The sequence below is a fragment of the Cydia pomonella genome, chromosome 7 (genome assembly GCF_033807575.1).
Source record: "Cydia pomonella isolate Wapato2018A chromosome 7, ilCydPomo1, whole genome shotgun sequence".
Classification (NCBI taxonomy): domain Eukaryota; kingdom Metazoa; phylum Arthropoda; class Insecta; order Lepidoptera; family Tortricidae; genus Cydia; species Cydia pomonella.
In genome coordinates, this window is record NC_084709.1 from 19,224,437 (window position 1) to 19,238,082 (window position 13,646).

The window sequence follows — 13,646 nt, forward strand, 5'->3', positions numbered from 1 at the left end:
AGGAACAAATATCAGTGCTCATCACACGAATAAAGCCCTTACCAGGTTTTGAACCCGGGACCATCGGCTTCATATGCAGGGTCACTTAAAAACGTCAACCGACCGGTCGGTGTAATTAAAGTTTATTTTCCTATTTTAAGATGTTTTACTATTAACAATCAATTAATACAAAAAAAAACAGAAAAATAACATACGAGTATTCGCTATGTGCACGACTGTCACACAACCTAGCGTCCGCAAGTCTAGGGTAAAACGTCAATTCACTACATCTTATAAAACTACTCCAAAACTAAATCAATCATTTTTCAATCATTTTCATCTATCAGTAGAGTGATTCTTGAGGAAGGTTTAGGTATATAACTTGTTAAGGTTTTGTGTAAATTGGTTGAAATATAACGATGCAGTTGTCGGAAAAAATCACGCTGGCTAGGAGCTTTAATCGAAAACGCTGCCTAATCCGTTTGAGCTATAACAACACAATGTATGGTGGGGTTGTCTCTCCTTCATGGGTCTATAAAAAACTCCGCGACGTTGAATGTCTATCTTTTAAGGATAACTTATTATACCCATTCTTAACTTTTAGAAAAAGATTACATAATATGTGGCATTTGTAAAACCATTTACACGGATACAGTATTAATAATTATCAAATTAAATACGTTAGTTGGGAGAATCAACTTTTTAGCGTCACTCGTTGCCATGGTTACGATTAGTTGTCCAGGGGACAAAAGTTCATTGAAATACTGATTTTATGGTACTTAAATGTATTAAACTTGCGTTTTTGTGGTCGTTATAACCAATGTCCATAATGAGCCCCCTACTAAGCATGTTAATAGAACGGCATACAGCGTCTCTTCAAACAAACTGTGCCACTGTTGTCCCTTGGACAACGGGACACGATAACAAAACAAAAAAAGTTGATTCACCCATTATATTAAGCATTTCTTACACCATAAGGCAATGGCTTTCTGGTAAGGGCATTTATTCGTGTGATGAGCATGGATATTTGTTCCTAAGTCATGGGTGTTTTCTAAGTACCCTCAACACAAGCCTTATTGAGCTTACTGTGGGACTTAGTCAATTTGTGTAATAATGTCCTATAATATTTATTTATTTTATTCCAGGAGTAATCGTTAATTAAACTTGTATGAAAAGGGCCGCGTTTCATTGCGTTTCTGAAGATGCTGCCACATTGGTGTTACAAAGTGTTATATAACACGATAACATTCCCTAACCTTTGTTACATCTTGTTAGATATTTGAAAGGTTCCCACACCGGTAAAAATTCATATCATATTGTACAACAAAATATATGTTATAAAACAATTCTTTTATAACTTTATCACAAATTGTAACAAAAGTTATAAGTTGTTACCATGTTATACAAGAATTTGCAATAAATTTTCGAAAGTGTTCAGTGTGGGAGCGCCTAACATGTTTCATAATGTTATAAAACATTTTAAAACAAAGTTACAATTTGTGTTGCAGTTTGTTGTATAACATTAAAAGTTACATAACATGATAACAATGCGTTACTTTTGTTACGATTTGTGATAACATGTTATACAACAAATGTTTTATAACGTTATCTAACACTTTATAACACCAAAGTGGACGCACATAAAAAGTAGTTATAACGTTGTTCTATATTAGTATGTGCACTATGGTAAAAAATTGATAAACAAAACAGTCTTAAAGCAGTACTCGTTTTTGACTCACATTCCCTGTGACCTTGCAACACACACAGACAGACAACAAAAGACAGACCATACCTGTTCAGCTGGTTGGTTGGACTCGCACGTTAACATAATATGAAAAGAATACATCCGCCGAACCTTCAAGATGCTGTGATGTGATACGAGGCGATGATGACTAAACTATCAGACGAGTATTTTCCATTTTAAGAGGGAAAACGAAGCCCGCATAACACCACCTTATGAAGGTAGACGCGTGAATTGACTCGTATTGTCATGTAATTAAAGGTTAAATTGGAAAAATCTGCGCGTCACCGTGGATGACACGAACTATATCGCATACAATAAAGATATTCCATATTTGAAAGTAACAAAACGTGAGGTTTGCAAACGCATTGTTTAATTAGCTAAGAAGTTTGACTAAGATGTTAAATTATAAGATCAAGCATTGTATTGTATGCGTTTTCGTAAACTAAGCATTGATGCAAGGATGATGCAAATCATTTACTGTAACAAAAAGTATATCGAGACTCAGGTTAACACGTATCCAGGTGTGACTTTAGCTGATTTGGGTTGAAGTCTAGTCAAAGGTTCCACTTTGTTGCTTACCATAAGGACGAGATTTCCTTGTATCTTTATACGAATAACCTGTCGAGGCGTCCTTATGGCCAGCGACAAAGTTGGCGTTTGACAGCTGCGGACACATTGCTTCATAAAAACCCAAACATCGTAATTACAATAAAAATTCTTGCCGTATTTTAATTCAATACATCCCCTACACCCTTATAAGTAGTTGACTATAGTTATAAATATAACAGAAGACCTTCACTTCATTCGGTCCATGATACCCGCAGAATGCAACGTGGTAAAAACAAATAAAAATCAACCAATTCAACCAATAGCAGAAGAAACCAGCCAAGTGCGAGTCGGACTTGAGCACTCGGGGTTCCGTCACAGAATAAATAATAGGTACTATCAAACAGAAACTTCCTACAAAACCAATGTTTGAAAGTGAACCATGTTGTCCCTTTCTAATGTATGGAACTGTCTTTTCTGCTATTTAGGGTTGTCATAATTCATGTAATTATCTTATCTGTGGTTGTGCACGCAAAGGAACGTCAAGTTTTGCCAACCTGAGCCAATTCTGAGCCAAACGGAGCCGAGAACACTCGAACGCTCTAGTTTCCTCTGGTTCCGTTTAACTAGGTGATGGCAACATCAAGTTTATGAAAGTACTGATAAATATGCGGAACAGAAAAACTTTGCCTGTGGAGAAAACGGACAAATCTTTTGATTTCGTCGAGTTGGAAGTTTGGTCGCAACTTTAAGGAACTGTGGCTGTCGGTAGCTGACCTGAGAATTTGATAGTCTTCAACGACCTTCACGCGAAGAAAGAAGTGATTATGACCCTTTAAGGTAAATACGAAACCCTAAAAGAAATAAAAATCTCTGTGGCAAATTCGACTTTTCGTTTTGGTTATAAGGTTCAGATTTAAGTACAAAATTAAAAATTTTGCTTGATTATCTACAAGTTAATGTTCCTTACTGGTTGCTATTTATAGTTAAAGTGCAGGTTCATGTGATCCAGTTAGTTAACATATAAAAGGGACAAGTACGGAGTTAAACCCAGATGTATGTGAATATTCTTTGACGTGAGGCGGTTTCTTGTTAATTATGTTTTACATGGTAAGTAATTATAATTCTAGCACTTATTTTAGCATGCTACAAAATGCAACACTTAATAGTTGATTGCTTCTACAATGTATCCCATAGCAACCTTAATTAAAAAAAACCGACATGATGTCGATACCAAATTTTCATTAGTCGCAAAAAGCAGATACATGTTTTTTTTTTGCAAAAATCATGGATTGAACATATTTTTTAAATAGTTTTTTGTAGTCAATTTTAGGTTATGTTGAGTTAGATATGTAACTCTTCTAAGTATCATATAGTTTAAAAACAAAACACGTTCTGTATAATAATGGTAAATTGAACATTTCAGTCAAAGTTCCAGGGCTACGATAGGATACCTTTTTTTACAAAGCAATAATTTTAATATTAATTCACAAATTAAATATTAAAACCGAACACAAAGAAAATTTTGAATAGAATATTACTCAAATAAAATAAACTCTAAACTTAATCTTAAAAGGGGCCCACGGCTCGTCAAGCGGTCACAGGTCACCGAAGATAGTGAGTAACCTGCAAGCTCTTCGCTTCCTTGTGCATTTCTGAGTCGTTTCGAAGTCGATAGGTCTTTAAAGAAACTCAGAGCGCTGGGCCTATATGGAATTTACCTACATCCTCCATCAATATTAGCGAATAACGATGTGCCAAAAGTACCTGCCACCCTGGATAACTTGTCCAAATAGAGAAATCTCTACAGTTCGCATTCAAAAGTATCTGTTACAGATTACTTATTCATCTATATAAAGATAAGTCTCTTTTTAAAAAGCTGTTTGAGTATCTATTGTTGCTCACTGTATTTGCCTACATATTGTGACGGCCCAAAAAGTTAAAAACTACGTCCAATTTGAAATGAAAATCATTACAAATAAATTTTGTATTAAGCAGAAACGTCTGCAGACGATGCTATTAAGCTTAGAAACAAATTAAAAGTGAAAAAAAAAACACTGTCTTGGGTTCTCCCTAAGGCTCATATATGGTGAAAATATTCGCTGTATTAGGGTAGCTCAGATGGTAGAGCAATGGGCAAGCGATCCAGTGGTCATATGGTCAAGTCCTACTCAAGACTGTAAATAATTCGTCTTTTAATTCATTTCTATGCAAATCGTATATAAAATGATTCTTACATTTCGCATTGCAGATGATTCTCAATATGCTAGTAATGCAGATATTAATAATAAAGGCTGCTTCTTCTCCTGCTCAATCAAAAATATTAGAAGAAACTAACTCTAATGACGGCAGCGGTAATTACCATTTCAGGTAAACTATTTTTGCAAAATCCTACTCTTATGTATAGTTCGTGTCATCCACGATAACGCGTAGATTTGTCAAATCTAACCTTTAATAAAATGACATTACGAATCAAGGCATGCGACTTTGTTAATGACACGATCTTTCTATACCGTAAATCCAAAAAAGTATAGTCCAAAAGCTCGCAACTATGGTCCAAAATTAAGTAGAATATATTTTTATTCAAGTGTGGCTATTATTTGAATGTTGTAGGTCTAACGTTAATATTCATATAGGTATATAAAAAAAATGACAAACAAAAAGAACATTAACCTTTTGAAAGCCAAGAACAAAAGCCTAAAGTCGTCCTTACTAGTTGTGCCCACTGCGCCTTGGACTATATGGGTGTTATGACGTACGCTGTCAAAATAAACTTCACACTTTCAAGTAAAGTTTAGAATATTATTCGGTTGTCGTTGAGATTCAAGATGGCGAAGACGTCTCGAGAATATTTTTGTGTTTTGCTCATTCATGTTGTTCAAAGTGTAATATTGATATCTTATTATGCAGTGAACTATCGTGGAAGTGTGTAGCTAATGAAAAACTAATCTTGAAACGCGTTTAACCATGTTTTAATCAACACCCGGCAATTCATCGTGGCTTTTAGTAAAGTCCAGCTATCTTTTTACTAAAAGCAGCTACCGAACAACAACAACGAAACTTGACATTGGCAAAATAATCACAGATTTGATGGAATCCATATTTTAAAAGAAGAAGAAGAAGTAAGGTTTACATTAGCTCGCTTGCGCCCGGGACCTTGGTATGTCAGTGATGTTTTTGTTTATAACGTAAACCGTTCAAAGGGATAATGGTACCTATTTAAATTCAAATGGAACTTGTGTACCATAGTTGTAGTACAGGACTGGGTGGTTTTACAATACTTCATTACAATCATATCATCATCATAATAATTTTAAGAGCCTGGCTATTTTTGGCGGAGTAATCGCCATTCCGTTTTTCTCTCTGCAACTGTCTTGAGCTCCTGATACGCCACTATGATGACTCTCTCTTTAGTGTTAACGTTCTCTTTAGCGTGTTCAAAACAACAGATGTCTCGGTCTTTTTTCCTCAAAAAAAAAAAAACATTTATAATAATAACATTTTATTCGGGGGAGCTAATAAAACTAAAGAAAAAGGAGCTCGCAATTCTACCTTTGATTTTATCACATAACTTTTGTCCAATTTATTGATTATCCGTTGTTAATATTAGATAGATCTTATACAAGTAAAATAAAAATCTGAGCATCGCTTATAACATGAATATGTGGGTTGATAAATCAAGTAAATTTTAATGTCTAGTTTTGAATCGTCTTTAATTTTATCGCATTTTTGTATAATTTTCAATTTTATTTTATTTATATTCTTTTTATAAATATTATATGTATATGGATCAATGTTGTCTGCAATAAATGATTTCATTTTATTTTATAAATAAAATAACATGAATTTACAAATTCTCTTCTCTCAAATGCTTTCCTCGTCTTCTAAATAAAAAGTAACATTTATTCGGTACTATACCGAAATATTTGCATATAACAGCTTCAAGACTTCTAACGGACTAACCAGAAATGAAATCGGTACAGTGAAGAATGGCCAGAAGCATCACGTGAAAGGTTCCTACTCTTACACCGATCCGGACGGCAATGATGTGGTCGTTCATTACAAATCCGACGAAAACGGATATGTCACTGTAGATGATGTCACTTCAGAAGCAACAGAAACGCCACCAAAGGCACCACTGGTAAGTATTAAAAAATATGAATGGAGTCTGTAGTGTTTTATTGCATTATAGAAACGGGACATAATCGGGTATTAAGTTTTAAATTTACCTCCGACGTTTCGAGGACGGCGTTATCCCCGTGGTCTCGGAGAAGACTGGCTAAGTTGACATCAACATCTTTTAGACGCGCGAGTTTTTCGAACTACCCTCACTTGATCTTATTTATCAACTTGAACGTTTTGCGCACTAGGGATGTTACTCTGTCGACACGCATCACTAACGATATTCGATTTTTTGACTGTCGATATCCGTTTCCGCTTACATATACTCGATACGTCGGAGGTAAATTTAAAACGTAATACGCGATAAAGTCCCGTTTCTATAATGTAGTAATGTGTAAAAATCGTGAAAGTTTTAATCAGTGATATGTTGTGTTTTGTTGACACGATATAGGTAGGCCAATAAATGGCGTAATCACACTGGGTTGTGGGTCATATTTTTATTTCATTTAATTCGATAGCCTAAACAAAGGCGAAATCACACCGATTAGGCCGCCGCTGAATGCACAGTAGGTATGAGTTTGCCAGGGAATCGACATTATTTGCATATAGCGAACGACGTTACATCGTGTCGTGTCCGGTACAACGGCCTGCCCCCGTTCGATGACTGCAGTCCTTCGCAAGATCATTAAATTTTAATTAGGTACGCTTCTTTGGTCCATTACAGCTATATTATAGGTACATTTTTTCTTTCAGGCAAAAATTCCATCAATTGTGCTATCACACCAACTGAAAGTTCCACCGTTTGTGTGGTTCCGTCAGCCTGTTATCTCACCATTTGTTATGTTTCATCAACTTGGAATTCCAATCATGTTATTCCCTCAGCTGGCAAAGAAAACAGCTTTGCCGTCTTATCAGGAAATATCATCAGCTGTGCAAACTCATAACCTGGAAACATTGACAGCCATGCCGGTCATTAAGCCGAAAGAAAAACCACATGTGCCATCAGATCCCGGTCAAATCCCGGCAAACGTCCCAGATAGAATCACACATGTGCCATCCTATCCAGTCCATCCGGGAAAAATCCCGACAACTGTGCTGGACAGTAAACTACACAATCAGACCATACCATTTGTACCGTACAACTATGACGATATAATAGACGTGCCAAACCGTCAGTCGGAAGTCACTCAGGAGGTGGGTTTACTAAATAACTATAAAGCTTATTTTAGAGTTTTTTCTGGGTGGGTTAAGAAAAATAGCTCTATTTATTTTTAGCCTAGAGGTAAGTCGCACGGCTTGCAAACTGTTGGCTGTGGGTTTGAAGCTAGGCTGCAAGGAGTTCCATGGGAACGCAACTTTTTCCTTAAAGTCATTAAGTTAGATACATTGTATGCTTTTAATAATGATAAGAAGCGTGCCTCATTAGTGGTACATGCTCTACATAACCTTACTCCATGTTTTTTTTTCAGGTAGTGCCACAACCCGTGCTTATAAGTATACTAGGTGGTTCCTCCGGTTAATAAACATGCTTATATCGAAATTACAAGCAAAACAGGTGCACTGATAGTAATAAAATGAAGACTAGCTCAAGTACTCAACTAGTTTGTAAAACAAAAATAGTTTTTATTCTGCAATTTGATTTCAATAAAAATCGTAACTGGTGACCGAAGAGCTGGCGGCTTCCTCGCACAACGTATCAGTATTGCGATACAACGAGGAAACGCCGCCAGCATCCTTGGAACAATGCCTCAAGGGCCTATTTTAGATATAAGTTAGTTATAGTAATCATCTGTATATATCCATTATGTATATTGTTATTGTCAATAAATGATGACTAAATTAAAGTCAATTCTACTAGCTAACATTATAAAAATCGTATCGACTTTTGTTTTTATAGTCACTCGAGCTCCCTAAGTAAAAATAGTGAACCGCCTGGCCTTTTGAAATTTCTTTCGTCGAAAATAGTTGTTGTTGTATGTAGTATCTATAGTCTGTATGTGTGAATCTTTTAATCAAAAATTTCATTTTGAAATTAATCGATTATCTATGCCAGCTCTACTAATTTATGTAAATTAATACATTAAAAAAGTCACGCGTAATCATATATTATTATCCTTCTTCTGATCATATTTTATTTTTAGTATCATTATAAAATTTAAGCTTGTCGTACCATTACTTATTCTTATTAATATAAAGACTTATCCGCATACAATTTTCACGATCAGATGAACCTTTTATCACCAAGGCCGCGAATAGTTGAATTGTGTTGTAGTGTGAATGACATGGACATGGACAGGTCCTTGTGTCTCAGGAATGAAGTCCATACGTGACATTCTTAAGGAACTGGCTGCGGATATAAACAGTAGGTAGAGGTGTTGTGGTCGCAGTTCAAGCTGGCGACCACAGAAGAAAAACCTTGACCGAAATGGTAAGTCACTCACTCATAAGTAATCGTAGTCGTTGGGAGGTACGAGTTAAGCAAATTAGGTGATTGAACATTATCGCTAGTTTATAACAAGTCTTTTACTTTATGTTTAGCTATGTTAGCCGATTAACAATGCATTAATATGCTAAATATATGTTGGAATTATGCTAATGCCAAAATTACAGCTTTTTACTAGTAGATTTTTGTTGTTTTTTTTTTAAATACAGCACGAAACGAAGAGACATCGGATCAATGTAACGTAAAAATCCCTTTTATTGCGCTGTACGGTGCGGTTTGATTGAACCGTCAGGAAAGAGCTTATCTAAGTTATAATAAGTTTGTTTTCTAACTAGCTGCTATGGCCTAATATACAAAAGATATCAGCACAAGCCTATACTCGTAACAATCTATCACCTATCCTACACAATCTCATTACAAATGCATATTACATATGTCAAACTCGCCTTTGAACCCGGAATCTGCATAATCATGCAACATGCCATTTCATTGTATCGATAAACAAATTTTGTTAGTCATTTATGTAATAAGCTTATTTGTTAAACCGTTGACCTTGACATATGTTCAACGCACAGGTAAAAGCGAGCCTCTTCGTCGCCGCGGTAGCCTCCTCTATTATAATATCCATTATAATACCAACCTGCTGCGGCCTCGAGGCACAATTAAAAAAATATGTATTTAACAACAATGGACTTGGAACATACAGCTTCGAGTAAGTAGCCGATTCTAATTCGAAAAATTGTTAAGGTTTTTTTCTTGTTGTAATACGAACTTGACAATAGCTAACGTTGATTGTTGAAATCGTATCAAGATTATATCTCAACAAAGCCGATATAACAAATTGTTAAGTCAGAATTTTCCTCTAGAAATAGGTTTTTTATCACACCAGCTGACAGAGGCTCTCTTGATTGTGCAAAAACTGATGAGAAAGTAGCATTGTATCCACAGGCGTGTCAAAGTAATGAAATGCAAATTTTGAGTTGGTTCCTTATGTTGGCTGATAGAATTGACTTTTAAATGATGATTTTGAATGATAAATATTTAATAAAATTAATTTTGAATTGATTTGATTTTGTTTGATATTTTACAGTAAGTGTTTTCCTATATGGTGAAACGCTCAAGATTCCACTTTTCGAACGGAGTTTTTGGATAATTTTGAAAACTTTCGCTTAGCTTAATATTAGCATAAGAGGTCAAACAACAACTTAGCCCGCTTGTAAAATAAATACCTATTAATTGAATTACACCGGAATTAAGAGAGTGAATTAAGTATAATGCCACTTGAACTCCTATTCACGCAATAGCCCTGAACTCTATTGTATATCAAAAACATATAAATAAACAAATGGCAAGCTCAGAGTACTACTGACATTTGCCATAAACATTATTATTTTGAAAACTATTTTGATGTTTTCAAATGCATTTGTAATACTATGATGAATGAAGCATATTTACGTAAAATACCAATGGACGTGAGTAAGGTCAAATACCCTTTTATAAATATTATATTTGTTCTGCATAAACATGCATCTTGTTTTCATAAGTACTCCCTATACCTAATAATAACATTCCGTAGGTAACTTCACACTTATGAAATAATATGTTTGATTCGGTCAAATTAATAATTTGTGTTATTTTTTGAAAAACAAATTATATCCAAATTGAAACTAATGCAGTGGTGGCAGCATGGTTCCATTTTTAATCACCTGTCACTATACCTGTCATTTTCGCACTTGCATGGTAACAAATGATAAAGAGCCGACCATCTTAGGCCTACTGTTATGATACGTTTGGGTATAGTGCTTTACGTACAACTGTCCCTCCCCCGGAAATATGTCCCGGCAGTTTTTGGAAAAAGGATACATTTGAGGTATATAATGTCAATACCCTAAGAAATAATCCTTATAAAATTCATATCATTCGCCTATAACAAAAATGATGCTACGAATCCAAAAATGAATATAACCTTATTTGTTAAGAATTTATTAAGGATTATTTCTTACATGGAAACTTTTTAACCCTTCCTTCCCTTGCTTTCATAACTAATACTTTTCTCAAAAATGAAAATAACCGACAACCGAGACATATTTCATGCTAAAAGGGGGTTGTGTCAGATGGAGGGGAGAGGACGCTAGTGTGCGTCAAGCAAGTGGAGAAGACCAACAAATTATGCCTATATTTGGGTATGGACCCAAAGGCATAATTGATTTGTCTTCCCCATATATATAAATAAATAATAAATATTATAGGACATTATTACACAAATTGACTAAGTCCCACAGTAAGCTCAATAAGGCTTGTGTTGAGGGTACTTAGACAACGATATATATAATATATAATAGTATTTTATGCAACAGTTGTATAAGAAGGGTCAAAAAAGGCGAGTGGCGTGAGTTACAATGTGAGCCGGAGCCGAAGGCGTAGGCGAACATTGTAAAGGAATACGCCACGAGCATTTTTTGACCTACTTATACAACGTTGCATACAATATTTTTCCTACGAGTCAACAAAAATAAATCTTAATTTAGGTAAACAAATTACAGCAAAAGTATATAGCCAAGACGCGCGAGCATACCTTGTTACGCGCCCGGCCCGCCCCGGGCCGCGGCCGGCCGGTCGGCGACACCTTCTCGTAAATCATGAGGCCCTGGTACTTGCTACTTGCTAAATTCAATTTTTGGACAGTTTTTTCTCAATTTTGGCCACCGTAGCCTACGGAGACTAACAAGCAACGCTAAGCGATCTTCGTAGTCTATGGGTGTTGCTATATTACGGATGTCACATGCGTGTTTCTGACTTATGAAGTAATTATTTTTACTATGCAACCAAATGAATATTTTGTAAGTTGGCAGCAATGCACTTAGTTTAAAACTGTATTCGTTTTGGTTTTGTTAGGTTGGTAGCCATTAATCGCAGTAACGTTATAGCGATTAAAAGCACAAGAGCTGTTATGAGGAATAGACAATATAGACTTTTCTTGAAACCTTTTATGTATGTTCTTATATTCGTGTTAATGAATGCATAAATGACAGATAACAGTAGAGGAGTAGGAAAATATTTATAAATACTTTAATACATAGAAAACACCCATGACTCAGAAACAAATATCCATGCTCATCACGCGAATAAATGCCCTTACCAGGATTTGAACCCGGGACCATCAGCTTCGTAGGCAGGGTCACTACCCACTAGGCCAAACCGGTCGTCGAATATATTAAAACATAACTTGACCGTATCATATGGTCAGGTCCCTATTACGTTTTCCAATATAAGCCCATTAATTAATTATTTATCAGCAAATGAAGGGAAAAGATGGAGGATGTTATAGCTACCGAACTTCCATACATGTTGTGGACTCGACTGTACCAATTTCTCTCTAATTCTTGTTTTTGACTAAAATTAAAATTTAGTTTAGTATTTGACCTTGTTGTCAAAATAATAATATTTAATATCTTATTTCAGGTATGAAACGCAAGACGGCACATACAGAAGGGAAGATGGCGGCTTCGTGAACGGACCAGATGGATCTCTCGTGGTCCGGGGTGAATACGGCTATATAGACCCGAGCGGCCGCCCCTTCGCCTTGCGGTACATTGCCGACGCCAACGGTTTCCAACCCGTGTTAGACGACGACACGAGATTCAACGATAGAAGGATCTTATGAAATAATCTTTGTTTATTGTAGATAACGAATATTGTTGAAAAATTATAATTTTATTAAACAAACTGATCAGTAATCAAAAGGTTTCATATTAAAATTTATATAAGTGTAATAAATACTTCAATAGGAACATGGATAAAGTCTATACCATGATACAAATAAGTGCTTTATTTATAAAGAACTCATCCACGTGAGGAACGTGTTAAAACAAACGTTATTTTTTAACACCACGCTACTAATAACATAGATAAATAAGTTAAGCATAGAGTGCTTAGTCCATTGATAAAAACTTACTTGTAATAAAATGTTATCTAAATAAGTATAAAGTATTAAACGAGTTTGAAATTTATTAATAATACGTTTTACCATACAATCTATTATTTATTGAGTAGGTAAGGAAACTGATGCATGAAGTGAGCCTTTTAAGTTTACTTATTTTTAGATTTCTGTACCCCAAATGAAAAAAATGGAACCCTTATAGGATCACTTTGTTATCCGTCTATCCGTCCACCCATCTATCTGTCTGCCAAGACCCTTTATCTCGGGAACGTTTGGAGGTATCGAGTTGAAATTAAAACCATATACTCAAGTCTACAGCCCCTTGAAGCTGTAAAAAAAAAAACAAATTCCTAAGTTAACGTAAAAAAATATATAGCCGTTTATGCCACAAGTAACGTATATTTCTACACCTTCAAGGAAATCTATTTTTTATGCTAATAAGAGACAGACCCCGTCATTATCACGATGTCCATAAAATTTAAAGTCCATAAAATTCACAGGAAGAGTCGCTAATGATTACGCTATTTACATACGTGCTTTCTTGTTATGTTTACTAAAATTGCTTTAACTATTAATACAACTCTGAATGACTGCATCAGTGTCAACACAACGGTCAGTTTAGGACGATAACTACAGACCGTCAGTTTAAAAGTTACATAATGACAATATTACGACACTTTTGATATATAAACGAAATGATTCACCCAAATACTTGAGCTAAATTTCACTTTTGTTTTAGATGATAGTTACAATAGAATTTTTATTACAATCGATAACCTTTCATCGAATTTCAATTTATGGTTTTATGCTACGTTTCACAATAACATTTGGTTTAATGTATAACTTGAAATTGTTGAATTTATCACACTTTA

General features: G+C 35.2%; 2 protein-coding genes across 3 annotated transcripts; both read left to right on the forward strand.

Annotated features, from left to right (window-relative positions):
- The first annotated feature begins 4,532 nt into the window (after window positions 1–4,532).
- LOC133519520 (uncharacterized) lies at window positions 4,533–7,687 on the forward strand. Its single transcript, XM_061853525.1, has 3 exons — window positions 4,533–4,623; window positions 6,166–6,410; window positions 7,145–7,687. The coding sequence occupies exons 1-3, from the start codon at window positions 4,533–4,535 to the stop codon at window positions 7,664–7,666; spliced, it is 858 nt and encodes a 285-aa protein (XP_061709509.1). The 3' UTR covers window positions 7,667–7,687.
- A 1,023-nt stretch (window positions 7,688–8,710) lies between these two features.
- LOC133520080 (endocuticle structural glycoprotein ABD-5-like) lies at window positions 8,711–13,492 on the forward strand. Of its 2 annotated transcripts, XM_061854382.1 has the most exons (3): window positions 8,711–8,819; window positions 9,410–9,546; window positions 12,297–13,492. In XM_061854382.1, exons 1-3 carry the CDS (start codon window positions 8,817–8,819, stop codon window positions 12,496–12,498), a joined length of 342 nt encoding a protein of 113 aa, XP_061710366.1. In that variant the 5' UTR covers window positions 8,711–8,816; the 3' UTR covers window positions 12,499–13,492. The 2 variants fall into 2 exon arrangements, with proteins under 2 accessions (XP_061710366.1, XP_061710365.1); XM_061854381.1 differs by lacking the exon at window positions 8,711–8,819 and having other exon boundaries at window positions 9,378–9,546.
- Window positions 13,493–13,646: the final 154 nt, after the last annotated feature.

Bases quoted from the DNA above. Each gene is read 5' to 3' on its own strand.
- LOC133520080 (XM_061854381.1), top strand. From the start codon at position 9,395: ATGTTCAACGCACAGGTAAAAGCGAGCCTCTTCGTCGCCGCGGTAGCC. The intron at 9,547-12,296 runs GTAAGTAGCCGA...ATCTTATTTCAG, and splicing joins CTTGGAACATACAGCTTCGA to GTATGAAACGCAAGACGGCA.
- LOC133519520 (XM_061853525.1), top strand. From the start codon at position 4,533: ATGCTAGTAATGCAGATATTAATAATAAAGGCTGCTTCTTCTCCTGCT. The intron at 4,624-6,165 runs GTAATTACCATT...CTAAATAAAAAG, and splicing joins TAACTCTAATGACGGCAGCG to TAACATTTATTCGGTACTAT. The intron at 6,411-7,144 runs GTAAGTATTAAA...TTTTTCTTTCAG, and splicing joins CGCCACCAAAGGCACCACTG to GCAAAAATTCCATCAATTGT.